Raw genomic sequence first — 27,767 nt, forward strand, 5'->3', positions numbered from 1 at the left:
ATCCTAAAGGTGGCAAAATTATCATTATTTAAAGATGTAATTAACATTTATTATGGCTAGCGTATTAGGTTGTAGATGGGCCAAATGCATGATACAATGGACTTGTATTTTTACGTGCTGTCATGTATACTTTATAGGATGTTGGGGCCCTTCTGCCATCGGTGTGCACTGTACTTTAAGGCCCATTTTATAGGACTTTTATAAGGGAGGCCAGATAGTGTGGAGGGGAGAGCACCAGCCCTGGAGTCACCAGGCCCCATTGGAATGTAGGCTTTGCCACGTATTAACTGGTGACCACGGGCAAGCTACCTCCTCTTCGAGTCAGAAAACTGCAGAGGCTGGGCTGGACGATGTCCAAGGCTCTGTCCAGCCCTGACAGACTATGGCTCAAAGCAGAATCTTACAATCTGAAGTGATAATCAAGGTCTACAGGGGTTGAACTTTGGTATCCATGACATATTGTTGGTCACATCTCTGGTTTATTTGACTCTAAGTTCTTAGGGACATAACCCTCAATTATAAAACTATTTCTGTTGAATCCATGAGGTGCTTTACAATTTTCTGCTCTGCACGTGGATCCCAGGAATGCGTTACGGAGAACAGCTGGGCTCCTGCATATAACATCCAGGTCTCAGGAAGCGAGCGAGTGACCAGCATGTGGTCCCTGAGACCACCCCTGGGCTTCTCAAGTCTACCTCACAGAATTCCCGCCGAGCATAGATTCTGAGGGTCCCTTCCTCTGCAGAGCAGAAGGGCAAGCTGAAAGTGCAGGGTGTGAGCTGTGAGTGGCAGCTACAAAGGACAGCAGAGGCGATGGCTGGAGGAACCCAGAACACAAAGAAGCGGACCGGACTGCACTGCCAGTTCAGCACTGAATGTCCAGCATGGGAACCCTGAGTGGTCAAGAAGTGCATAAATGTGCTCAGGGTCTTTTGCTAAAGGGGGAAAGGCAGGGGTGTGCTGCCCTTGGAAAGATTTCCATCAACATAGCTTTAAAATATTCAGTTCCTGTTACACACCAGATTCCCTGGCGCCAGCTACCTCGGGGCCTGAGGACAATGCTACAAGAATGAAGCATCACTACACACGCCCCAGGGAGTATGCGAGAGTGCACACAACGTCCTAGGATAATAAGTCCACAACCGGGTAGTTTTAAGGGGTAGGCTACCTTACGGTTTTTCAGTAAGGATCTGGGTAGGATTCAAATTAGACTTAATTTACCTTAAATTAGCTAGTCTTCATTTATTCATCCATTAAAACATATTTTTATTGAGCCCCTAAGATGTACCAGGCACCCATTTTAGGGGCTAAGTCTGGAGTTTCAGAGACATCCACTGTTTACCTGGTGTTTCCCCTGGCATGCCCATGCCCTGGGGGGTTGGTTACTACTTTGTGGTTTTGCATCTCAAGTCTCATCCTGGTGTGGGCTTCAGGCCCTCACCCCCTCCCCGCAGGTTGGAAGCTGTCTTAGAGCAGAGCCTTTGGACCGGGCTGTGCTCCTTGCCGTCAACCTGGGAGCCCCCATCCACAGGGCTGGCCTCCGCAGTGACCTCTGCACGGAGGCAGATGGGCATCTGGCTGTGCACGGGGCCCAGTCGAGAAAGACTCCTTTTTCCTAGAGAGAAGTCTCTCTCAGTCCCGAGCTGAGCACGCACTCTATCCCTGAGCGCGCAGGACCGGGACAGAGGGCGGCTCCCCGGGGCGGAGGCCTCACCTCGGCAGGTCGCGGGGAGAGGGAAGGGGGACAAAGGAAGAGAGAGCACGGTCCAGGCTCGGGACTTGAAGCCCTGCCCCCAGAGCGCCCGGCCCGCAGCTCAGCGCCCGGGGCTCCGCTGGAGCGGCCGCGGCGGGGAGGGGGCGGCGCCGGGCAGGGCGGTATATCCAGTCCGGCGGAGGGCGGGCCCGCCAGTGCCTGGACCAGGACGCGCCGGGAGCAGCAGCCGGGAGCCGTCACGCGCGTGTACCGTCGCTCGATGGCGCAGGGAGCCGCTGAGCACGGGAAGAGCCCCCTCCCGCTGCCGCCCAGCACCCCACACACCCCGCACACCCCGCACACCCCGCACCTCCCGCACCTCGCATTTGGCCGCTCGCTCTCCGGGCCCGCGCCCCGCGCCGCCATGAACCACTCACCGCTCAAGACCGCCCTGGCCTACGAATGCTTCCAGTTCCAGGACAACTCGACGCTGGCTCTGCCGTCGGACCGGAAGATAAAGACCGGCACGTCGGGCTGGCAGCGCGTGCAGGAGCAGGTGATGATGACCGTCAAGCGGCAGAAGCCCAAGTCTTCCCAGTCGTCCACCCTGAGCCACTCCAACCGAGGTAAAGGCCGGATGCGCGCGTGGCCGTGCGCCCCTCCTCGGCGCCCCTCCCGGGCGGCGGGGCGCGGGGCGCGCGCAGACCCGAGCAGCGGTCTACTGTGCAGCCGCGGCCCGAGCCGCTCGGCGGCGTGCTCACGGTGTTGGGGGGTGGCGGAGTGGTGGGAGACGCAGTCAGGGCCGTTCTCGGGGGCCCAGGGCTTTCTCTTCCGCGGCCTGCTCCGGGGAACTGTCTCCGTCCGCGTCCTGTCTTACCCGGTCGCCCGGGGTCGTGCGCCTCCCTCACCCCGCCCCATCCTGCCCGGACTTAGCTGCGGGATCCCAGTGGCTGGCGGGGTCTGGGGGGAGGGCGGTGCGTGGTTGCCGGGCGGGCAGGGGGTCACGGAGACCCGAGTGGCGGCCCAGGAGGGGCGGGCGGCCGGGGAGGTGGCGCACGGAGCGGACAAGCCCTTGTGACTGCGCCGGCGTGGTAGCGGGAGCCTCACACCTGGAAGAGGCATGTGTGGTTCCAAGGTCGCCCCGGGCCAGTGCGGACCCTGGGGACTGAGGCCGGGAAGGGGTCCAGGATGCCCTCTTTCCCGTGGCTGAGGGAAACCCACTTTCCCACGGGATTTGCCCTGCCCCACGCAGCTTGCCTGGAAACAAGTGCCCCGAAGTAGGGAATTCGGTGGACAAGGTTGGGAATCCCCCGCCCCCGACCCCCGCCTTGCTGGGCCCTCGTGGTGGGCACTTGTCCATCTAGGTGCCGGCCTGGCCAGCCCTCTCCTCTTCACGGTAAGGTCCCCCACCTGGGGGCGGCCAGGAGAAAGGGGTAGGACCCCTGAAACGCAAGGAGGAAGGTATGATACCTGACAGGGCCCTGTGTGGAGGATTTTTAGACCAAACGCTTTCATACAGAGCATTCCCAGTGAGAATTACACACAAATCAGGGCACCTTCTATTTATTTATTTAGCTAAATTTAGTTAAATGCTAATAAAGACGCTGCAGACTGCAAACCAGTACGGGTCAACCAAGATTTATTTATTGAAAAAAAGAGATATATTGATCAAGTCAGGTGTTCATGAGAGAGCGGGGAGAATGGGGTTAGTAAAGAGGGGGGGACAAAGGAGATGAATCCTCACCCATTCTCCCACGCGCGCGCGCACACACACACACACACACACACACACACACACACACACACACCAGCTCACAATTTCAACCTCTGTGCCCCCGCCCAAGTGGCCACTGTAGAGCTGAGGGGGAGAAAATGGCTGGCCGAGGACTCCCCTGCACCCCAAACCCAAAGGCCTGTGCGGCTGTGCCCCTTGCCCTGGCCTGGGCCCCCTACTCCTCTCCTGCCAGACCCCCGCTCAAGGCCACAGCCTCCAGAGCGCTTGCCTCCTTCCCTTTTGTTTGGTGCCTTGGTAGCTGCTTCCAGCCTTTTTTGGAAGTAGGTTTGGGAGACAAAGTGCCCCTCCTTCTGACCACAGCCCAGTCACAGCTCAAGCCCACCTCCTCTCTCCCTCGCTGAAGCCACACCTGTTCCCATCCCACAGCCGCTCCGTCCCTGGCCTGAGCTTGGGGCTCACAGCTCCAGAAAAGTCTCAGACCAGCCCCGGTGCCCCCCGATGGGGTGCTGGCTGAGCACTGTGGCCTGGCCTCTCTCTTTGTGGGTGACGTCCATCCCTCTTCTCTCCACTTCTGCATCCCAAGGTCCTCCGGGGGCGTCAGCAGGCAGGGGTGGACTCTGGTGGCTAGTGCGTCCCTCTCCGAGGGCTGGCCCTGTAGGCGTGTCCCCGCTACCCTTTGCTCTGACCAGTTTCCCCAGCGGCACTGTAGCTGGGAGAGGCCGTCAGGCCACCTGCAGCTGGTTGATCTGGTTTTCTGGTTGATCTGGCTTTGTCTCCTCGCCAGCGCTGCCCCAGCGTCCCCCGGTTTGCTTTGTGACTGCCTCTCCCCGCTTTGGTCCCTCTTTGTCCTGTTGATTTCACTCCATGTGTCTGCTCTGGTTCCCGGGAGGGGTGATTGGTGGCTGTGGAAGGACCACACCCCAGGCCATCCCCCTGGCCCACCGGACAGACTGGAATTCTCTTTCACTTGCCTGAGAGAGAAGAGCAGGTTTCTCTGGGGTCTTTGATCCTCCTGGGCCCCCGCCCTGCAGAAGGCCAGGCGCGCCCCACTGCCCGCAGAGGAGCTGCCTCTCCCTGTAGCCCGCGGAGGACAGTCAGGAATCAGCCACCCAAGGTCCTGGCAGTAGGAGTGCCTTTTGTTCTGAGCCGGCCCCACAGGGCTGCCTTCCATCCTGTCAGGGAGGGGCCTTGAGCCTCCAAGGGCTGGGTGTGGGACCCCGTGGGAGAAGCCTGGCATGAACACCCGTCTCTGCCGTGCCCTCCCCAGAACACGGGCCCAGACACATGGCCCACCCTGTCAGGCAGTCCCGGTTAGGGAGGGGTTCTCGGGGGCCGGAGACCCTGCAGGAGGAGGCTGCTTGGGACCTGCCCACCCATCTTTTCCCGAATGGGGCCCCTGAGCATTGCTGCCCACGCTTCCTGAGGGTCCCCGTGGGCAGAGGGGTAAGACCATGTGGGAAGCGGGAGGAACGTGGGGACGTGGCCGCCCAGCCGGAGATCGGGGCTGGGAAACACGGCCTCCTTGTGGCCGGCGGGGAGTCCCTGCGGGGTGGACCGTGGGGTGGGGGACTGGTGCACTGGCGTCTGGCCCGAGAGGAGACGCTGCCATGTTCATGTCCTTTCTACTCCGCTTGGAATCTCTTCCTAAAGCTGAACCCAAATCTCCTCTGATCCAAGTCCAAAGCCGCCGCTGCCACACGCGTGCACACACACACACACACACACACACACACACACACACACACAGCTCGGTGGAACCGGCTGCCTTCTGCACATCACGCCAGGGCGTCCTAACCCATGCGCTCTGCCCACTGCCCCGTGAGCCAGCATCAGCCTTGGGCCCGAGGGTTCTGTCTCCACTCTTCTCAGAAGCACCATTTCCCACCTGTGATGGTCAGAGGTGGGGGTGGGGTGCGCTGGGCAGGTGTCCTGCTCCCCGGGGCCCTCCTGGGGGCAGGCTTGTGCCCAGGGGCGCCAAGACCCCGTCTTAGGGCCCCGCTGGCCGGCTCCCTGGATTCGTGGGGGGCTGTGTCTCGGCGTGAGCCTCCCCCCGGGGAGGTTCTGCTCTCTCTCCTCTCCTGGAAGGGTCCTGCCCTGACCGCAGGCTGGGCACAGGTGTCTCTTCTGGGGTTATTTCCTCGGGACCAAAGCTGAGACGGGAGGAGGTAGTTGACGTCTGTGCTTAGGCCTGCCCCAGCAGGGAAACATCTTCGTTAACTTCAAGCGGACCAGTTCTCATTTCTTCACAGTGTCTCTCGTCTCGGAGCTGAGGGCTTAGCCAGAATTTCCACCGGCCTGTTACAACACATGCAAAAATGTCGAGTATTCTGGGGTGTTCCCCCGGATCCTGCTCCTTTGCTAAGCTCATGGACAGAGATTAGAAAACAAATAAACAAAAGAAATTCCTCTCCCCACACACGGAATTGTAAATAGCAATAAGCCACTTGTTCTAGGTTTAAAACTCTGGGAGCTACTTCTGCGATAGGGTGTGACCCGTAGAAGTTATGTGATGTTTGAACAAAACAAAATGGAGGACTGTTTTCCATGGAAGGTAGCCTCATGTGAGGTTCTTTGTAGGCACACACCACACAGGCACGCACGTATGCACACGTATACCCACCGCTGTGCACACACACACGCGTGTCCTCACGCACACACGCATTCACACACAGCCCGACTCGCAGCTTGTGCGGCGGCAGGAGTCCAGCTGGTGTCAGGAGGCTTGAGTTCTCTCCGATCTGTTGCCAACTGGTGTGTGATCTTGGGCAAGTATCTGCCCCTCTCTGGGTCTGTGCAACTGTAAGAGGTGGGGTGAGATCATCTCCAGATATTTCACTGGAAATAGATGTATAACTCACTGCCTCTGCAGACCGTTTCCCCAAACCGTCTGCAGCTGCAAAAAAGCTCCTCCCCTCAAGACACAGCCCTCACGGTTTCCTTCCAGGAAGCATCAAATCACCAAAAAATATCCCCCAAAGCACTGTTCTTAAGCATGGTTACACATCGGAATAGTCTGGGAATTTTAAAGAATGCAAGCACCTGGGTCCGGCCCCCAGAGGTTCTGGTTTAGTTAGCATGGGGACAGCATGGGCATGTGGACTTTTAAAGACTCCCAGGCGATTCTGATATGCAGCAAAGTTCAAGAATCCTTATTCTCGTCCTCACCCTCCCTCACACAGAGACCCACTGTGGGGACCACCCCCATCACAGGCACACATCTATACACACACACACACACACACACACACACACACACAGGGATGGACATCTAATGTGGCAGTTGCTGCTGCCGATGTTTTACCCTGGACCCCCCTCGGGGGGCTGAGCCCAGGCCCCAGCATGCTCCCACCCTCAGTCCAACACTTAGGCTTAGTGGTGGCCACACACAGATCATCAGAAGGAGAAGCAGGATTCCAGCAGAGCTGGGTTTGAACACACCCCAGTGTGCTTTGGTGTTTCTGTTCTGTACACGTGCCCAGGAAAGGGCAGAGACTGTGCCAGAGTGTCAGGTGGGGTTGAGCTGAACTCCTCCCGTCCAGGAAAGGGCGGCGTGTGCACGAGCGCCCCGCTGGCCTGGGTGGAGGGCAGAACATCCCCTGCGATGTTCGAGGGGCAGGAGCTGGGCTGCGGGACAGTCCGGGGGCCCAGACATCTCCATGCCCTCTTCCGACAGTTCTTCTTATTGTCTAACTTAAATTCCTCTTGCTGTGGACCTCGCCCTGCTGGGCACCCTGGATGGGAGGGATTTAGGGGGTGAAGTCAAGGCGTTTTTGAGGCCGAGGGACAGTGGGCTTCCTTTCTGAAGCTTTTTGTGCGAAGGAACAGATGTAAGTGCAGAAGCAGCTAGAAGAGGCAGGAGTCTTGTGAGAGGCAGGTTCACAGATACCGCTCTGTGTGCGGGCCTGTGGCTAGCAGGGGCGGGGGTGTGGGGAGACTGGGGTGGAGGAGAGGCGTTTCGGACAACCTCTGCCCCTGGGGCAGCCCTTCGGCCAGGCTGGCCAGTGCCTCGAGGGCCTTGTCCAGGTGGAGTCTGGTCCTGGGTCGGGGTGGGTGGAGAGCGCCCCCAGCAGACACACACAGAGAATGTACAGCGCAGAGTGTGTCGAGCAGGTAGACCGAGCGCTGACACGGCTCCGAGGGAGAGCTGGGGCGCCGGGGTGGGGTGGGTCTTCTCCAGGAGGAGCTGGGTTGGTGCAGGGTTTGGGCTCCAGGGAGAGGCTTGGCTGAGAAGGAGAGCAGGAATGTTTCAGGCGTGGTGGGTGTGACCCATGGAAAGCTGGGAGGTGGAAGGATGAGTCATCCCTGCAAAGGTTCACCTGTCCCAGTGGGGAAGGAGTCCCGGGGGTCCTGACAAAGGGCCGCCCAGTGACACAGGGAGAGTCAGGCCGCCGTGCAAGGCCAAAGGGAAGGGGTGCCTGGGTGCTGCCATGTGCAGGGTGGGTTTTCTGAGATGGCTTGTCACCCGGAGCGATGACCCGGAGTGAGGCTCGCAGCGTAGGGAGCGGCCAGCGATGCTGGTGCACGGGGAAGGCAGACCTTCGCTCTCTGACCCCGATGCTGGTGCACGGGGAAGGCAGACCTTCGCTCTCTGACCCCGATGCTGGTGCACGGGGAAGGCAGACCTTCGCTCTCTGACCCCGATGCTGGTGCACGGGGAAGGCAGACCTTCGCTCTCTGACCCCGATGCTGGTGCGCGGGGAAGGCAGACCTTCGCTCTCTGACCCCGATGCTGGTGCGCGGGGAAGGCAGACCTTCGCTCTCTGACCCCGATGCTGGTGCACGGGGAAGGCAGACCTTCGCTCTCTGACCCCGATGCTGGTGCGCAGGGAAGGCAGACCTTCGCTCTCTGACCCCGATGCTGGTGCGCGGGGAAGGCAGACCTTCGCTCTCTGACCCCGGGCTTCTGTGGGAGGGCAGATGCCTCGAGGCAGACACGCAGTTGGGCCACACGGAAAGGCCCATGGGCCCTTCCAGCGACAACAGCGGGTGCAGTGCTCCCCGGGAGGTGGGGTGACTGTGGGGCAAGCTGGTGCTGGGACCCCCCTCCCTTCCTGGGACCCCCCCCTCCCTTCCCACCCCTGGGCCAGGAATCCTCCCTGAGCATATAGCCTTGGGCGTTCTGGCTCCAGTCTCTCCCCGGTTCACCGACCCACCAGGGACCACTTTGGGTGGGAGGGGGGCGCCTGGCTGAGTGGAGTCAAGGACCCCAGTCCCCTGCTGCGGTTATGGGGACACTGAGCCTCAAGGCACCAGAGCCGGGCAGGGGGACCGTACCTCACCGTACCCTGCACTGAGAGGACAGGCAGCCTGGGGCGCGGGGACCAGGTGGGGGTCATCAGGAAAGGCTTCCTAGAAGTGACGTCCAGAGAGGTCAAGGGGCCAGTGGAGAAGTGCAGGCCATCAGAGCTGTCCCATCACTCTCAGTGAGAAGCTCCATGTTCTTCCTGCTGAACTTGACTTTCAGAGGGTGGTACTTCCCAACCAGACCCCCCAGGGTCAGGAGAGGGAGCGCTCGCTTCTGCTGTGGGAACAACAGTCTCACGAACGGCTCGCCTCCCGCCTGCACCCCTCTGGGTATCTGGCACACTGCAAGGTGTGACTGCAAGTGTGTAAGGTCTCTGGACTCCCCACCCTTGAAACCTCGGCCCAAGGGCAGCTGCCTCCTGTCAGAGAAGCAGTGCTGGCTGGTGTGATGGCAGCCTCATTCTCACAAGGAGGCCAAACCAAACAGCTCACGGTGGGAGTCAGGCAGTCTGACCCCCAGTTGCAGGTGATCTTGGGGAGATGCCTTCAGGAGCTGCCTGGAAGGGCCTGGAGGCCTTGGCCCAACCAGAAGTGAGAGTTACAACCCACACCTGTCATCACCACAATCCCCCCTGGGTCACAGGGACTGGCCTTGGAATGATGGGGTACTCCAGAGGTCATCTGCCTCCACGGCAGAGAACTCCCCACCTGTCACACAAAGGAGAATGAGAGGGAGGCGGGCAGGTACAGGGTGTGGGGGAGGATATGCTTCACCTGATGACCAAGAGGGCGAGTGACATCACTGCTGACAGACTCCCTCCCGAGCAGGGCGGAGGCCCCGTGGGAGCCTGCCCTCCACGGAGCCTCCTGGGGATGCCTCTCCCAGAACTCTGTGTCTGTCACCACCCCAGATTTTCCATCCAAAGCAGCTGGCTGACCCACGCTTGCCCTTGGGTGAGAAATCCCTGCCCAAGTGAACCCTGCCCTGCCCTGCCCTGGAAGGGGTGTCAGAAGTGGGCTGGACGGAGGGGAGATGGACGGGACACTGGCTGTCGGCCACCGGGGTTCCTGGCTGCAGCCCCTTTTCTCGGTGAGAGCGAGTTCTGGGGGTCCACGCCCATGAGGTTGCCTCCAGACTTCTCCTGACGAAGGCAGCTTTTCCAGAGCTTCCGGAGAAAGGAAGAGGCACGAGCTGCCTGCATTCAGCAGGGAGCTTGGAGTAATTCAGAGCCTCAGGGGTGTCCCTTCTGGAGCCAGGCCTGGGCCTGGAGCTTTCTGGGGTGGGGACACCTCTGGGGGCAGCAAAGGAGGTGGTGATGTAGCCTTTGATGCCCAAACTTCTTCCTTGCTGAACCCTGTCTCTAGAGAAGAGAGGTCAGGCTTCCTGAATGCCATCAGGCACGAGTCACTATAATCACACAACCACGGGACCTTGGGGTACAGAGAGGCCAAACCCCTCTTTCTATAGAAGAGGAAGCCGAGGCCCAGAGAAGGCAAGTGCCTTGCCCAAATGCCAGAGCCAGGACCAATTCCAACACCACTAGGCGCCCAGGGCAGGGGGTCTCTGCCACAGATGGCAGCCCCAGTGGCCAGTTGATCCTCCGTGATGGGGGGCATGGAGAATCAGGGGCACTGCCCCTCCTGTGAGCTGTTGGGGGTCACCTGGCTCTGGACAGAGGAGGTAGCACCAGGCAGGGACATCTGCCACAACCCAAAGCTGCCCCTCTGCTCTGTCTTCTCCCCCCAGCTCAGATGCTCCAGCGCCCACCCCCAAAGGCTTGGGAGTCTGAGGGGGCACAGCCGATGGGGAGGGGTGAATTGAGCCAGGTGGGATCCTGGCCAGACCCTTGCCCTGATGCTGGGGTCAATCCCCTCTCCCTGGATCGACTTTCCCCAGGGGCCATCACTTAGTAAGAGTGTAGGACCACCCTTGCTCCGGATGCCCAGGCCATAGAGCCATGGTTCCTAGTCTAGGAAATGGGGCACCAGGCAGGTTGTGACCTGGGGTACGGACAGCAGGACAGCCTCTTGGGCGGGGCCCGGTTACAGGTTTTGAACTTGGGTTTACAGACGGTTGCGATTCAGTGGCTGCGGCCGAGGAAGGAAGGCAGACTCGGCACGGGACGCGGTGTGAGCAAAGCCCCGGGCAGGTCACTGTCCGCCATGCTTCAAGGGCAGCAGGACAGCGGGCAGAATTGGGCTGTCCTTTCGGGTTCCCCAGCCATCCGGTGAAGGAGCCTAGCGTCCAGGCTGCCTTCTGAAATCCAAAGCCACTTTACCCTCAATAATAGTAATGACACTCTGTCCTCCCCGGAGCCTGTCGTCTGTGGGCCCCCAAGCACTCGGAAAACAGTTAATTAATCCTCACCGGGCCTCTGAGGTTGGTGGCCGCTCCCCCTTCAGCAGCTGGGGCACCTGGGAGATGCAGGAGGGGGCGGAAGGCTGGGCTCGGGAGCCAGAGTCCCGCGTGGCGTTGGCCTGGGACCCTCCGGAGCTGCCCTGCGGCCCTGAGGCTCTGGACCTGGCATGCGGAGCTCCTGGCTGTCGTCCCTGAGTGGGAAGGTCATCCTTGTGGAACTCGGAGTTGTGATTCCCTGGACCGGGACGACGGGGGCCTGAGGCCCTCCAGGCCAACTCCTGACCTGTAGGTGTCAGCCCACCCCCGGCCACAGGGGTAGACCCCCAGGAATGGGTCGGCCGAGGCCCTCGGAGCTGACCCTGCAGCCATCTGGCTGTGGAGGGGCAGGTGGAGAGAGGGAGGAAGGCGAGCGGAAGCCTGGCTCTGCGTCCGCCTCCTCCAAGGCCTCAGCCCTGGTCTCCTCCGAGGTCCGCAGGGCACCAGATGCAGAGGGGACACCATGGGGAGGAGGGCTGGGGGGAGCGAATGGCCTAACCCCTGCCCCTGTCCTCAAGGTTCCATGTATGATGACAATTACAACAGCGGCGGGACCACCAGCCGGAGCAGCTACTACTCGAAGTTCCAGGCGGAGAACGGCTCATGGGGTTATCCGGTAAGGAGCTGCTTCCCGCAGGGTGTCGGTTCAGGCTTTGTGGAGGAGAAGGCGTGTCCTGGTTGCCGAGACAGTGATGCGGGGTGGGAACGGTCCCCGAGGGGAGGCCCCCCCAGCTCTGACCGGGTCCGTTTGCTTGGCCATCATTTCACACGTGGCTCTTACTGCAGCCTCCTGTCTGACTGGATATTTCTGAATGTCTCAGATGAGAACATTTTAGAAAAAGCGTAAAGGAAACATCATATTAAAAAAAATCCATTTCCCAATATATCTGATTTGATCATAGGTTTGAAAGAAGTTTGAATTCTCATGGTCCAGTCATGTATAGATTAGATGTTTCTAGAAAAATCCCGAAGGGACCCTCTCCTCAATATGTGCTGATGACCAAGGATATGTGCCCAGGGGGGAATGTGGCTTGAGTTTGTAAGTTGGACGAACCCGCGTTCAGATTCTAGCTGTGTTACTGCTGAGCGTGTGACCTTGGGCGAGATTCTTCTACCTCTGGGTCTCAGTTCCCCCACATGTAAAATGGATATAACAAAGTCTACCTCTGGGGATTGTTGTCAGGACTAAACAAAATAATGTGCATTTTAAAAAACCTGATTATGATCATTCTTAAGAATTTTTTAAAAATATTAGCATGAGTAGAGATGATCCTAGATCCTTTAATCCTGGCCCTGCCACTGTCTTTCTGTGTGATCTCATCCCGCTATGCCCATCCACCCATTACTGAACAAATATTTCTTTAGCCCTAACTCTCCACCAAGCACCAGGGCAGATGCCCTGGTTCAACCATACAAGCCCACGCAGGAGTTTTCTTCTACCCCACAATCGGGGTGTTGGGTTAGGTGACGCCCAGGTTTTCTCCCAGTCTGCAAATTCTGTGACTTTCCTTTATTTTTGCTAATTTCAACATTAGCCTATATTGTTCTGGAAATTCTTCTGTGAGGCCCTTCAGGCCTGTGCAGCTGGGGATAAAGGCTGCTTCTCCATGGGACTCTGGGCTCCGTCTGCTTGGGCCTCAGGTTTTAGTACCTTTTGCTTTGATCCACATTGTTCACAAATGTTGGGGTCCCGGGCAAGAGAGAGGTGGGTGGTTTATGAGTTAGGTGTTCTTTGTCATCCGCTTGATTCCCTGCTACCTAAGTTCTCACTGGGGCTGATTGGCGAGGATTTGTCTTTCTTGCACGGTACAGGTTTAACTAGGTTTGCTGTGAATTTATTTCCCTCCCTGTTTCCTGATTCTTGATGTCAGTTGATACCCTCAGTGCCGATAACTGATAAATACAGTTGACTGAGCCCAGTAGGCTGGCAGACCAGGCATAGGTGTGAGTAAAGGGCTTTGACAGAAAGACTGATGACCGGGCAGAATCTGAGACGATGACCTCATAATGCCGTGAAAAGGATTAGGAGAGACCCAAGGAGGGCAGGTCCCTGGACGGGACCGTGCTGACCGCGCAGATGTTATGTGTCTTTACAATGTTGCGTTGCCCAGTCAGAACTTGGCGCTTGGGTTCCCGCCCTGGGCCGGCTGCTCTCTGGCTCTGTGACTGTAGATCAAGCTCTGATTTCTCTGGGTATCAGTGTTCTCATCTGCGCGTGCTTCACCTGTACTCAGGGGTTGACGTGTTAAATTAACTGGGACGCGTCATCAGATGGGCAGTGAGGGGTTAGTACATGTGGAGATTTGTAACCGGAACCTGCAGGGAACTCATTCTGAGGGCCTTCTTGGGAGAACCTGTGTGCGGCTGGGTTGAGCATTGCTTCTGGGCCATTATCTTGATCCTCACCGGCTCCCAGCTGCCCCTACACCCTCCCTGTGACTGTTTTCTGACGCCTGGTGAGAATTCCTTCCTTTCCCGAACCCCAAGGCCCAGCCCTCCTCACTCCTTCTGTCTGCCGCCGGGATTTCAGAGTGACTCAGGTCAGGAGCTGCCTGGGCACGTCCCGGCTCGCTCAGCTCAGGAGGGGCTCTGGGACGGGGATTTGGTGGAGGGAGGGGGATGGGTGGAAGGATTGATGCTGGAGCCGAGCACGTCAGCCGTGATGGCAGAACCGCTAGTCAGGACTTAGGGGAAGGGGAGCAGGGGGCAAGGCAATAGCGGTGCCATGGGATTTTCCCAGGGATGGCACAGCTGAGCCAGGGGAGTTCAGTGCCCCCCCTCCCAAGAAACCAGCGCAGAGGGCACGGGGAGAGAACAGGGCACGCAGACCCTACTCAGAGGAGCCTCCATCCGCCCTGGGAGGACCGCAGACAAATCGAATGCAGGTGTCGGTTGCTAAGCTGGAGGAGTCCAGCTGTGCTGCCATTGCCGGAAGTGTTTCTGGAACCTCTAAAAAAATTTTTTTTTATAAAATATAATTGTTGTTAGTGCCATTTTAGGGGCCATCTAAGAAAACCAGCCCCAGTTCTGTGTTGTCAGGACCTGTGTTTGAGCAGAAATGATATTAAGCCCTCTGAGAGCCTCACTCCTCAGATTTGTCTTCAGTTTCGAATATCAAATCAACTTCAAATAACAAAGATGGGTCACCACTGACTATATATTTTATTTAAATATGCAAAGGATCTGTGGGCACTTCCAAAAAGAAAGTTCTAAAAATGTTTAAAAAGCAGTGGTGTTACCTTATGATTTTACCTTATATTCTATATCAGCAATAGTCTTCTAATTTAAAAAAACAGATTTTATATATGTATATATGTATCTCATCATACTATTTATAATCTATGATCACTCATATCACAAGATAAGAAAATTGAATATAGAGGGTCTTGTAATAGAATGAAACAAAGTTAGTCTGACACACAAAAAGCATCAAGGGGCTTAAGGAAAAGAAGAACTGGTCCCGAGAAAGTCGTTGGCCAGCCGTTCTCTGTTCTCCTCTGGCCGCTCCAGCCTCCTGGTCCTCGGAGACCGTATCTGCTGGTCAGCACCACTGGACCCCAGAGGCCCAGGCAGGAGCAGATGAGCTGGGGCAAAGGGTGGGGCACATCCAGCCCCGTTTCTCAGAGGAGCAGACTCTGCCAGTTCTCAGAACCAGACTCGGGGACTATTAGAGACCAACAAGGTTGGCATTTCATAGTTGAGGCCCAGCAAGGACAAGGGTCACACGGCTGGTTAATGGGAGAGCAGACGAGACCCCTGGCCTCCTAACTCCTAACCTGATGGAGTTTCCTTTCATCGCTCCAGACATTTGCACTCTTCTGTTGGTCATTTTAGGGGGTGTTTTTTGGTGGTTTGTTTTTTTTTTTTTTTTGCAATCTCAATATTTTAACACTATAGCATGTTCTGGGGACTTGGAACAGACGCATGAGTTCAGATCCCTTCATTTCCTCCCTTCCGTCCCCCAGCCAAGCTTACTCTTTCCTTGAGGAGTCAGCCTCACACAAAAGATGCAGGGCAGTGGCCCCTTTTGCCTTCCGAGACTCAAGCTGGAGCCACTCAGCTGTGGGGGTCAGGGTGGGCTACCAAGTAAAACATAAAGAAATGCAATATTTGCGACACACTTATCCGACAATGTTATTTGTTGTTTACCTGATATTCAAATTTAACTGGGTGTCCTGCATTTTTATTTGCTGGATCTGGCGTCCCCAGGGCACCGTGTATTTACACTCATTCCCTGTAATAAAAACAAGACTCCCGAAGCGCCCCTCTCCCAGGCTGGGGACCCAGGCAGAATTACTTTAGGGGAGCAAAGGGAGGCTGACAGCCCCCCTGAGGTCCTTGTACGGCACTTTGAACACGTCCCCTGGGTCGGCTGACAGCAGGTTGAGGGAGGAGGAAGCAGGAAGCACTGAAGGCACAGCCCTTCTGTTCCAAAGCTGAACATGGGCCTCTGTCACGTGGGTTTGTCCTGGGTGAAGTTGCGGCAAGTGGACAGTTTAGCTTCCAGGGAAGGTTCTAGATTAAGAGGAGGGTCTCCTTTTCTACCGCCTCCAGCCCCGAATGGTTTTCCTATTTACAAATCACGAAGCACATCTAGAGCGCTTGCGCCCCTCTGGGCGTCACATGGAGTGAAATGTGCTTTGGTTATGGACGGGCCTAGAGCGTCCTGCCGGGAGTCGGTCCCATGCATGCGGCAGCTGCCAGGCGGTCTGGGCCAGGGTATCCCGTGGGGGCATCGTGCTGAATCCCTCCGCCGTGCTCAGTTACACCAGCCCAGCACTCGGGGCGGGGGCAGGCCAAGACTCCCCAGGAGAATGGCCAGAGGAAATTCTGCCTTCATCCTGGTCACTGACCCCATTTCTCTACTTTAATCCAGGGTTCAGGGAATTCCCTTGTGGTCCAGTGGTTAGGACTCCGAGCTGCCACCGCAGGGGGCACGGGTTCAATCCCTAGTCGGGGAACTAAGATCCCGCATGCCGCACGGGGAGGCCAAAAAAAAAAATTATTAAAAAAAAAATCCAGGATTCGCTAGCAAATCTTCCTCCCGGCCTCTTCTCAGCTGTAGTTGCTTAACTGATGTGTCAGTATTTGATGATCCCATCACGACAGGGTCTCCTGGACCACGTGCTGGGGACCCTCTCCCTGAGGGGGACTGGTCCTGCCCACCCCAGACCCAGAGACACCTGGGTGGCCCTCTTCTGTAGATGCGAGGGCTGAGGCTGTGCCACAGCTCCGTGGGGCATGGGAGCCCAGGCTCTGGTGAGCCACGTGTGTGCAGGGTCTGCAGGCGGCAGGGCCCAAGGCCAGGGGGCTGCCGGAGAGAAAATGGCAGGACTCTCGCCTTTGAAGCAGAGAAAGGTCCCAATAAACACAGACCCCTCCCATGGCAGGTGGTGTGGAGGGACCAGCCCTGGGCCCTCAGCTAGCTGGAAGACCCTCGGCAAATTCTTAACCTCAGCTGCTTGCCCGTCTCTGAAATAGGTGAGAATTCCTATCTCAAAGGGTAGTCGGGGCTGCAGATAGGACACACCCGATCGATCGGGTAGGAGGCCTGGATTCTGGTCTCAGCTTGGCTGCTGCAAGCGGAGGGAAGGACCTGGGGGGTCTTCACCTCCTGAGACCTTTTCTCATCCACGGAGCAAGGCTGTTGGACTAGACCTAGCCAAGGACTCCCTCAGCCCCGACCTTTCAGGGTTCTGTGTGGCTCGAGAGCTTCCTCTGGACAGCTGCGGGACCCACAGCCTGGGCCTCACGGTGGTCTCCGGGGCAGACCGCCCCCGCTGGCCTGCAGGTGGGTGAGGGCTTCTGTATGACCTCCCCGCTTTCATCTGGGCACCTCCAGGCACCTGGGGAACAGCAGGTAATTAACCCTTGCAGCAGGATGGAGAGCTGGTAGGCCCTCATTTCCTTTAGCTTCACAGAGGGGAGGCGGGCCGGTAACTCCCACTGCTTAAAAGCCCCGCCCCGCCTCCTGCCCTGCTCCCCTCTCTCATCTGGGTTCTCTGGCGGTGCCTGCGGGGCCTGGTCTGTTTGGAAAGTCTGAGGAGAGAAGGATGGAGGGGATGCAAGCTCCTGCCCCACGCGGACACGGTTCCTGCCCCAAGAGGGAGTGATCGTCGTGCTCGCCAGCCCGGCGTCCCCCTGCCAGCAGTGACTCACCCCCACCCAGCCCCGCGGGCCCCAGGCTCTCCCCCAAAGAGGATGCTGCTGCCGGGGGACAGAATTTGTCCGACGGAGGAGGAGGCGAGCGAGCGGGTCCACGGGCCGGCCCACCGCCCCGCGCCGGGCTCCCCTCCCTGTAGGAGCAGCGCCTGGCTGGGCATCACTGAGGCTGGAGGCATCCCCTCTGTTCAAACTCAGACGCCCATGTCGGGGTGTCCCTTGGGGTATCCCTTGGAGTGGCTGTGTGCGTGGGGGGGCCCTGCTTTCTGTGCCGGACGATCCTGCTGCCCCCCGGGCCGGAGCCTCCTTCTGGGCTGATTCTCACCGAGGGCTGCCTCCAGCCTCTCGGAGAGGCTGCTCTTCCTGGCTCAGGTTTGCGGGGGCAGGGACTCTTTAGGGGCCAGCGGTGAGGTGGAGGAAAGGCCACTGGCCTGGGCGTGGGGCTCCCCAGCGCTGCCCAGCGACCGCTGCTGGCCCTCCATCCCTGCCGGGCCCCGGCTGCACCATCAGACTGTCTCCTCGGCTCTGACGTCCTGTGTTGTGTGTCCTCCCTGGGTGGAGAGAAGTCGGCACCGTGGGCTTGTGAAGGGAGAGGACCCGGCCCGCAGATCAATGCAAGCGGAGTCCCAGGACAGGCTCCAGGCGGGGAGCTGGGCTTGGGGGCTGCCCTTAGCCGACAGGAGGGGGCAGAGGGGTGCCGCCAGGCTTGGAGCTGGGACCGTAGCCCCTGGGCTGTCCTTTGTGAGTGCTCACAAGGCACAGGCATCGCTCCGAGAAGGGCAGCTCCAGAGGCCAGGCCCAGGAGAAGGCAGGATGTCACCTGTCACTGTCCCAGTTGGTGGACCCTTGTGGGGGAGGGAAGCAGGCAATTGGTCGCAATGTCCAGAGAGACACGTCCGTGCAGGGGACTCAGTGTGGCCACTGTGTGGTTGGTGGGAGCATTGGGCTTTGCCAGCCCTGGACAGTCTGCAGGGGCCCCTCCCAGATGAGGCTCAGGAAGGAGTTCCCCCTCCTCTGAGAGAGGACCAAGCCTGGTTTTACATCTTCCTTTGGCTTTAATCAACCTGTCACTTCCGGTCAGCGTCTTTCCCCAGGAAGGAGGCTCCCCCGTGATCTGCCTTTGTTCTCACCTTCCTTCTCACACACGAGTCACAATAGAGCCGCTGAAACTTTAGAGGGAAGATTTGAAGAATCAAGGACAATTGCAAACTTCTTTATTTCGCTCCAGAAGAAAATTAGTGAGTTTTAGTTTTGCCTTTTTTTTTTCAAGTCCTGACAAGAACTAATCGACTGAGCCAACGAGACTTTAAAGCCCTAACGCTCTAGTTAAAAACAACTAACAGGGGACTTCCCTGGTGGTGCAGTGGTTAAGAATCCGCCTGCCAATGCAGGGGACACGGGTTCAAGCCCTGGTCCGGGAAGATCCCACATGCCGTGGAGCAACTAAGCCCATGCACCACAACTACTGAGCCTGTGCTCTAGAGCCCGTGAGCCACAACTACTGAGTCCATGAGCTGCAAGTAGTGAAGCCTGCACGCCTAGAGCCCGTGCTCCGCAACAAGAGAAGCCACCGCAGTGAGAAGCACGCACACTGCAACAAACAGTAGCCCCCCGCTCCCGCAACTAGAGAAAGCCCGCGCGCAGCAACAAAGACCCAACGCAGCCAAAAATAAATAAATAATTAAATTTATTTAAAAGAAAACAACAACAAGTAACAGACGAAACACCAGCGTGAGAGAGGGTGTGATGAAATGCTGGGGTTTGCAGCACGAGCTCCTTAACCCTCTCCGGGCCTCAGTCTCCTGGTCTGTCATCGGCGGGTGGGACCAGGTGACCACCCAGCCTTCTTTCCTAGCACCAGCCCTGGTCCCCAGGGTCCTGGAGGTTTGGGGACGGAGCCCCGGGGTTCTGGGTTAGCAGGCAAGTGCCGGCTTTGCCAGGACCACCACCTTCATGTTTGGTGGGCTGTCAGTGGGAGGAAGTCCAATCCTCAGAACCCCTTGAATTATGGAGCGGTTTGAACGTATACAAGGTAATCCTGTTTCCACTTCCCAACCTGATCCTTCCACCTTTGTGAGATCTGGACGGGTGAACTGATTCCTGTTATTCCGATTTTATTAGCAGGGAAGTCAGGCTACGGAGAAGTGCAGGGGCTGGCCCGGGAGGTACCTCACAGGTAGACTGGGCAGAACTGGGTCCAGAGCCCGGTCAGCTCTGCGTGGGGTGTCGGGGGCACGAGGAGGAGGAGGAAGGGTCAGGACCTTGTCTCCTGCCCGGCGGGCGAGTGGCAAGGGCTCCAGAGCCGGGAGGGAGGAGGGGGCCCTGAAGGAGGCCGCCAAAACAAAGCCCTGGGCAGGTCGTCCAGTGCCTGTTTTCTGGTTGCAACTGCCTTTTGTCACCAGGCTCCGGTGACAAATGCAGCAGCCTTTCCCGGGTAGGTGGATGAGGACCTCACCCCTCCCTAGGGTGGGGCTCAGCCTCCTCCCCCAGGGCCCCACCCTGGCATGCCTCTACCAAGGACTTCCAGCTGCAGGAGAGCAAAACTTAGCTGAAAACAAAACTCTAATCGGGGCGGGGGCGGGCGGGGGTGGGGGGAGGAGGTGGAGACACAGCTGGGGAGGAATGCAGCTTTGGGGGCTCTAGCAGGAAGCACCCCCCACACACACTTGCACAAGGGCGTGGCCCGGAGTGGGGTGAAGACAGCCTCCTGGGTTTGTTCCGAAGCTCTGAGCTAGGCTGGGGAGAAGGGCGAGTGTGACTCGAGCGGGGCTGAATCGACACTGAAAGTCAGAAGCCTTACAGGACTGGCTCTAGTTGGGGAAACGGAGAGGCTCAGAGAGGTGAGGTGACTGTCCAAGGCTGCACAGCCACTCAGGGAAGAACCAGGACTAGAGCCCGACCTCTGGTGCCCCTGCCTGGTGCTCCTGGTCACACTGTCACAGGAGGGGACCCTGGCCGCTGGAGGCAGCAGAGTTTCATCTGATCTCTGCTGTCAGAGTTTTTACAAAATCATCACACCAACTATTATTTACTTATTTTTAATAAACTTCCTTTTAAATTTCAGTGCATTCATTTTGAAAAGAAACTTTGTATCAGTACCTTGAGAGAAAAAAAAAAGTATCCTTTGCCATAAAAGAAGGCTTAACCATAATTTAGAATCAATAATAATAAGTAGAATGAAAACAAATCATTGTTTAATTCCAAATGGGTAAGGCTTTTTTTCTTTCTGCTCAGAAAGGGAGGTTGGCAAATGTTAAAGACACATCCTGGCACCAACCTGGACCTTCTCCTCACGGTAATCAAAGTGAAAAAGAGTTTTCTATGAGCCTCAGTGCTAGTTATTGGCTGTGCCCTTAAATGCCCTAAAGTCACCTCACGACTGCCGGTGGAGCCTGGCCCACATTTGGGGAGATTCCGGGTCATAAGCTCATCATGCAGGATAATTTTCCCAAAGCTGGTCCAGCGGGTCAGGTAGAGCCGAGGGTCAAGGAGAAAGGTGACCAGGTGGCGCCGCCTCCCCTCACCAGTGACTGCCCTGTGCCCAGCTGAAGGCCTTTTTGAATGGAGCATTTAGATATTTTCTTTTCTTTCTTTTTTTTTTTTTTAATATTTATTTATTTAGGCCGTGCCAGGTCTTAGTGGTGGCATGCGGGATCTTCGTTGCGGCATGTTTTTTGGTTTTTTTTTTTTAGTTGTGGCATGCAAACTCTTAGTTGCAGCATGCATGTGGAATCTAGTTCCCCAACCAGGGATGGAACCCGGGCCCCCTGCATTGGGAGCGCAGAGTCTTACCCACTGGACCACCAGGGAAATCCCTTGAATGGAGCATTTGAAGATGAGGTTTCTGGCCAAGGTCTGTGGCCCTCTGTACTAACCCAGGGCCCGCCGGGCACCAAGCCCTGCAGGGTCAATTGCTCCTGGAGAGGGTCGGCAGGAGACCCCAGGCTCTCCCCATCTCCCTGCAGCCCTAAGCAGCTCTGGGAGGCCCACAGAGCTGGGGGAAGGGCGAGGTGCCATGGGAGGAGGCCTGGAGGGAGCTGGGGGGCTCGGGGCAGGCCCTTCTCCTCCCTCTGACTGCCCCCGAGGCTGAGAGGGAAGTGGCTCAGCTTCTAGAGACCCAAGAAGCTCAGTAAGACTCGGCTAATTGCAGGAGACTCCGGGCTCGGCCTCAGTCAGCAGTCTTGAAGTGATGTCCTGATTTCTCAGGGCAGCTTGTGTGCACCAGGAACAAGCAGGGGTGCAGGGCATGGGGGCCCGCACTCACTCCTCCGTGCCCTCCCTCTCGAGACCCCCCCCCCGGCCAGCCCTGCTGCGATCACAGGCCGCCTCGCCCGTAGGCGTCTCTTGGGACAGAGGGCCTTCCAGCCGGGCCCTGTGGGCAGTAGAGCCTTACCGCGTGTCACACAGCCGGTCAGCTGCACTCTTCTTAAGCGTTTCCCACCATCGGCCAAAGCAGAGGAGCAGGCCTCTCTTGTGTCTGGGGCCCTGGGGAAGGGTTTCTAGGTGATGGCCAGAGAGCAGCCCGAGGTGGTGGTGAAGCCTGTCCTGCAGGATGCCCCTAGCTGCAGAAGCACTGGGCCATTTAGACTTCACTCATGTCACCAGACTCTGGTGGCCAAGCGGCTGGAGGACGAACACCAGGAAGGTCGGAGGCCTGAGTCCTGGTTCAGGGTCTACCCCGTCTTAGCCTCATGGCCTTGGCCCAGCCTCAAGTTGTCCGAGCTTAAGAGGTGCTCTCAGAGAGAATACAGGTGCCGCTGCCTGTCCTGGCCGCTGCTCGGCCAGGCGGGAGGCGGAGGCTGTGGGGTTCCAGCGGGAGGATGAATGGGAGGGCGCTTCACCACCTGTGAAGTACCAGGCCTGCTGTGCGGTTCTCAGGATGAGCTCAAGGCACTTGCAGGGACCTACCCGCCTGAGTCGACCCCCAGCCAAGTGATGTGTGTCCCACACAGGCAGGTGTGCACGTGGAGTGTGTGTGTGTGTGTGTGTGTGTGCACGTGCACACAGGCTCGTCTTCCAGTCGGGGCTCTGTCACCAAGCCGTGGAGGGTCCGGCCAATCGTCCCTTCCTTCCTGTGAAATTCCTGGCTGTCTCCTCAGTGGGAGTGGTTTTTTCACCAAGGAGTCTCCAAGGAGCTCTTTTTTGGCCAAGGAAGAATCTGCCCCTCAGGATGTTGCCGTCTTGCAGCGTCTGGCCCTCCTCTTACGGCTGGCAAGTGCCTCCTGGCTCAGGGCTCGGGTGGCAGTTCAGGGGCACCCCCAGTCTCCCTGCACAAGGTGGGGTGCCTGGGCCAGTGGGATCTCCCTGACGCTCAGGTGTGCTGTCTCAGGAAGCTGGCACCTCCTCGAGGTTCAGGAGTTCTTTCACGTGGGAACCTTGGAGGGGCCCTCACTTTTCCCTCCCCAGGATGAACCATCACGGGGAAGAAGGGGTCGGCCTCTGGGTTCAAAAGTGACCACAGAACACGGGGCTCCTGGGGGGCAGAAGGACCGTGCCTCGGACAGTTCTGAGCCCATGAGAGAGGTGGCCGAGGTGCAGGGATCCTTTGCCTCTTGGGTCTGTTGAGAGCTGCCTCTGAAATGCAGACACCTGCCAGGGGGTACTTCCCAAAGTGAAGCCTGAGGTTTCCACGTACAAAACCTGAGGTTCTTGTTCCCCAAACCCATCCTGGCGGGTCAGGAGCTGAGAAAAGCCCACGTCTCAGGTGTGCAGGGGGAGAGGTCCAAGAACAGAGTTTCAGAAAATAGTTTCTCCCACAGTTCAGTGATGAAACAGGGAGCAGGATGTGAAGGCATAGCTGGATGCTAGAGCTGTGTGCTGGGTGCTGGAGCTGGGAGTGGGGTCCTAGAGCTGGGTGCTGGAGCTGGGAGCTGGATGCTGGATGCTGGAGCTGGGAGCTGGAGCTGGGTGCTGGAGCTGGGAGCTGGGTCCTGGAGCTGGGTGCTTGGTGCTGGAGCTGGGAGTGGGGTCCTAGAGCTGGGTGCTGGAGCTGGGTGCTGGATGCTGGAGCTGGGAGCTGGGTGCTGGAGCTGGGAGCTGGGTCCTGGAGCTGGGTGCTTGGTGCTGGAGGTGGGTGCTGGATGCTGGAGCAGCTGGGTGCTGGGTGCTGGAACTGGCACCGTTGTTTTTTCAGACATCACATGTCATGGAGGCCAGCTCTCGGCAAGGTGCTGGGGCACACAAACGCACTTTGTCCCCCCCCTCCCGCCCCGTCGCCAGGAGCAGCAGGGGCCACAGTGGGCCTGACCCTTGCCCCCGGCCTGAGAGGCAGACTTGGAGCCTGGAGCCCAGGAGGGCAGGTGGCTTCTCTCCCCAGAGTTGTGACCTCTGTCCCTGGAGAGAGCAGCACCTCCGTGAAAGACCCACAGGCTACAGTCTGGAGCGTCATAGGCTCTTTTCTACTTGGGCTTCATGGTCCAGATACTTCAGAAAACTTTTCTGAATTACGCATGACAGTTCTTACTCCTGCCCTAGTCACTGGGAGTTCAGTCCTGCCCTTACAAAGTTATAAGGGACACGCCCGTGTTAACCAGCTCTCTGGTGAAATCTCTACTCTCAGAATGAACATCAAAACTTTCTTCTTTTTCACATTAAAGACATTCAGGTGATAAAAGATGCCCAGCCCCCGGCATTGAATTTCAGTTTCAGATTTCTGTGGTGCCTCCCGTGAGCCTGGGAGCCGGGCCTCCATCAGTGTGGTCCAGTTCGCAAGCCGGGGTCCCCCCGAGTGGGCACTGCTGGTCACTGGCTGCGGGTGACGGACTCTCGGGGGCAGCTCCTCCCGCCCTGAGGGACTGCCTGGCCGGGGTACCCACATAGCCTCCTCCGGGCCCACACGGCAGGGCCTCCGAGCCGAGGGGCTGCTCCGTCTGTCCTCCACGCTCCGCTCGAAGCCGCGGGCCAGGGAAGGAGGGGAGGGCCGGCCCAGGGCGGGACCCCTGCTCCTAGCCAGAGAGGGAGCAGTGCCAGGGGGTGGGGGCAGGGACCGGCACTCCCCCCGGCCGAGGTCCCACCTTTGGTGACTCAGGCCGGTGGTTCCCACGCTGATGCAAACTGCCAAGTAAGCAGCACCCCATCCCCGGGGGACCTCCTCACACCCTGGGCCCTAAGTTTCCCCCCCGGGAGCCCTTGCTGGGAGGGGACCTGTGCCCTCCAGACCCCCCGGGCCACCACGCAGCGTGGGAAGGCCCCCCTGCTGCCTGTGAGCGGCTGCGGTGCCATCCCGACCGCACTCCCAGGAGGAGGGAGGCTTGCTGTCTGCTTGCTGCCCCGGGGGCCCGGCTGGGTGCTGAGTGGGGTGGCAGGTGCAGGGAAATGGCCGATGGGGTCTGTCCCTGAGGCGTCTCTAATCCGGGTCCTTTCTCAGGAGCCCCCTCCCTGGGCCACGAGGGCGAGGACCCCGTGAAGCGGCCCACGCGCTGGCTCTCACGGGAGGACATTGGAGGTGACTCTTCTCTGAGCGCGCCTGGGCAGGAGGGTCCGGGCGTGTCCGCCCAGAGCTGGTTTGTCCAGCCCCGCCTGCCTGGCGAAGCTTGGTTTCAGAAAGGGCTCATCAGCGGACACAGACCCTCTTTTCATCCGGGCCCGCCTGGCGCGCCCCTGGCTGCTGCAGACCGAGGGGGGCTCGCGGGGGGCCGCCCGCACTCGGTGCTTTGAGGCCCTGGCTCCCGGGCTTCTGTTGCTTTACTTTGGCCCCGTCGCCCTGTAGGACTGGCTTCCTTGCCTGCAAATGAGAGGGTTGGCCTCTGCGAGCTTGCTGACTTCAGGAGGAATGGAAAGAGAGATTACGTTGAGGGCCCAGGGCGGGGGTGAGAGCACTCAGTGGGGGGCAAAATTCCCCTTTTCCACGAAGGAAGGGGAGAGGGAGAGAAAATGGGTTATAAGACCCAGGTCACTAGCAGAGCAGGGCGGGGCTCTGGGAGGCTCCCTGGATGGTCCCAGGCGCTGAAACGTGTCTCTCTGGACACACTGCCCAGGCATCCCTGAGGCTGCGCGGCCCAGCCTGCTCTCTGGCCGAGGGGTCAGCTGTGCTCCCGGGAAATCAAGTTTCTAGCCTCTGGCATGTTTTGATCCATGGGCCATCCCACCCGAGGCCAGAGTTTCCCAAGGAAGCATGAGATGACCAGACCACGGGGTGTGTGTGTGTGTGTGTGTGTGTGACTGTCCTTTGTAGCCACAGCAGAGGATGCTGCCGTCAGACCACTCTCTGGGCGCGGGGGTGAGCCCGGAGCCCCGGCCTGGCCGGCACCACCCCGCGCTGCCTTGCTCCCTGGTCTAGCCCGGCGGCTGCTTGGGACCCACAAGGCAGCGTTTGGAAGCGTGTGGGGTGTTCTCACTGGTCAGAGTGGCTGTGAGGTGTTACTGGTACTTAGGGCCTGGGGGCCAGGGCACCAAACAGCCCACAATGCTTGGGGCATCCTATACAGCGAAGAATTGTCTGGCCTGAAGGCCGACATAGCCCACGCGAAGAAACACCAGCCGTGTCATCATGAAGCCACCTATCTGGGCGGACCGGTCTCCTCTGTTTTTCTGAAACCCATGGAGGCTGTCGTGTGGCCGTGGGGTGAGAGCAGCCTGGGCCCTGGCAGCCAGCGTGCACCCCCTTCCCAGGCCCTCCTGGCTGCTCAGGATCCTCCCCCTTCCCGTGCCCACGCGGCCGCTCCTTCGGCGAGACCCAGAGGCAGCCAGCCTGGCCCCAGTCCCGGCGTCAGAGGGACACTTACGTCATGCTCTGAGCTGAGCGCCCCTCAAACATCCGTGCACCGAGTTCTCCCAACGGCCCTGCACACTGGGCACAATGATGTCACTTTACCAATGAAGAAACCAAGACGCACACGCCCAAGGCCACCCATCAGGCAGTTGACGTGGGCAGAGCTCAACCCAGGCCATCTGGCTCCTGAGTCTGTGCTCTTGGCCCCCGAGTCTCCCTCTGCTGCAGAAGTCTCAGCCCACCGAGCCCACAATGCCCCTGTCATTTCAGGCAGATAGAAGAAAAGGGCAAAGGGCACAGGCGTCAGCTAGGCCACGGGCCGCCTGCTCTGGGAGGGCTTGTCGGCGCCTTGGAGGGGAGCCCAGGCCCCCTGTGCGCTAGGAGGGGACGGTGCCCGGCCGAGAGGAACCCTTGCTCACGCTTGTCAAAGCGACAGCAAAGGTCCTGAGGGCGGGAGAGTCGTCCACAGCTGGCTTGGCCACTGCCAGCCCGCCAGCAGACCGTGCCACAGGAACCAGGTGGGGTGCACGATGCGGCTGTGGCTGAGAAATGCTGCCCCACGGGGCCGTTGCCTCCCCCGTACCTGCCTTCCCGCAGCACAGCCGGCACCCCGGCCCCTGTGGGCAGCGCCCCCCGACCCCTGGCCGGGGCAGGAGAGCAAGCCCTGAGCTTCGCCAGCAGGACGGCGTGTGCACTGGGTTTGGGCCGGGGGAGCGTGTGGACTCTCCGGCGTCACTGTCTGGGGTGACGACCAGGACTGTCATCCCTGAGGACCAGGGGGGCCCAGCCTTCCCTCCACGGCGCCATGCCATCTTCCTCCCCCAGAGGAGGGTGGGGTGTGGCCGCCAGCCTGAGGCCTGGAGGCCTAGCTGCGTGTTTCTCGTGTGCCGTGCAGGTTGCCCACTGAGGATGGTCAGACGGCGGCCCACTCCTCTGACTTCTGCCTCTTCTTGTGCCTACCGTGCCCCACACACCAGTTCCCTTTGGAGTTGGCTGGCTTGACCCAGTTTGGGGGTGAATGCCTTGCCCGCCTGAGTGCGTAGCTGCACGCGTGGGCGGAGCTGACCAGGGCGCCTTGGCCAAGGTTGACAGTGGGTGGCTTCTGAGCGCTGGGTGTCACTGCTGACGGAAGGTGACCCACAGGTGGTCTCCTGCTGCAAAGGCTCTCCCTGCAGAGAGGAACGGGGCCCGGCCAAGGGCCAGTGGCTAGATCTGGAGTGGAGGGGAGTTCCCAGCCGCCCGACGACTCCCCTGTGTGTGGGCACTCACACACACATGCACACACACATGCACACACACACTCACTCACGGGGTGGGGCGGGCAGGCTCTGGGCTGCTGGACTGGCCCCAGCTCATCCTGGCAAAGCTGAGTCCCAGGTCGGCACCTGTGTGGAGACATTTTCTCGGGCTGCATGTTGATTCTCTAGTCTCAGAACAAGTCAGAGCAGGCAGACCCACCGCCTGTGAGCTCCTGGGAAAGCTCCTCGGACGGCCATGTGAGGGCTTCGTTCCCACCAAGTCTCCGGCTTTGCAGGCTCTTCCCAGGGCACCTGACTCCCCAGCTGGGCTCACACAGAGCCCTGGGGGCGCCTCATTATTATAAGTTTCCTGCTGGATTGAGCCCTGCCCACCTCTCCCCTGCTGCCAGCCTGATGGCACAGCCTAGGAGGCCGCCCTGGACCCCTGCTGCAGCCCCGGACCAGCCTCCATGGGTGCAGGAGGCCCCGGGAGCAGGATATTTTCCCCCTCTGGCCTTCGAGGGGGTCCCCCTAGAATGCCTCTTGCCATTTGCTTCTTGACTTGGCAGACAGGAGGCAAAGATGAGGAG

The 27,767-nt window shown here is 58.9% G+C and overlaps 1 protein-coding gene across 1 annotated transcript in view; it reads left to right on the forward strand.

Annotated features, from left to right (window-relative positions):
* The first annotated feature begins 2,117 nt into the window (after positions 1–2,117).
* PKP1 (plakophilin 1) overlaps positions 2,118–27,767 on the forward strand; it is a 41,320-nt gene continuing 15,670 nt past the window's right edge. The window contains exons 1-2 of the mRNA XM_059906285.1: positions 2,118–2,319; positions 11,586–11,683. Coding sequence (XP_059762268.1) covers positions 2,118–2,319; positions 11,586–11,683 — 300 coding nt within the window. The remainder of the gene's footprint in view (positions 2,320–11,585; positions 11,684–27,767) is intronic.

This window comes from Balaenoptera ricei, chromosome 1 (assembly GCF_028023285.1).
Source record: "Balaenoptera ricei isolate mBalRic1 chromosome 1, mBalRic1.hap2, whole genome shotgun sequence".
NCBI lineage: Eukaryota > Metazoa > Chordata > Mammalia > Artiodactyla > Balaenopteridae > Balaenoptera > Balaenoptera ricei.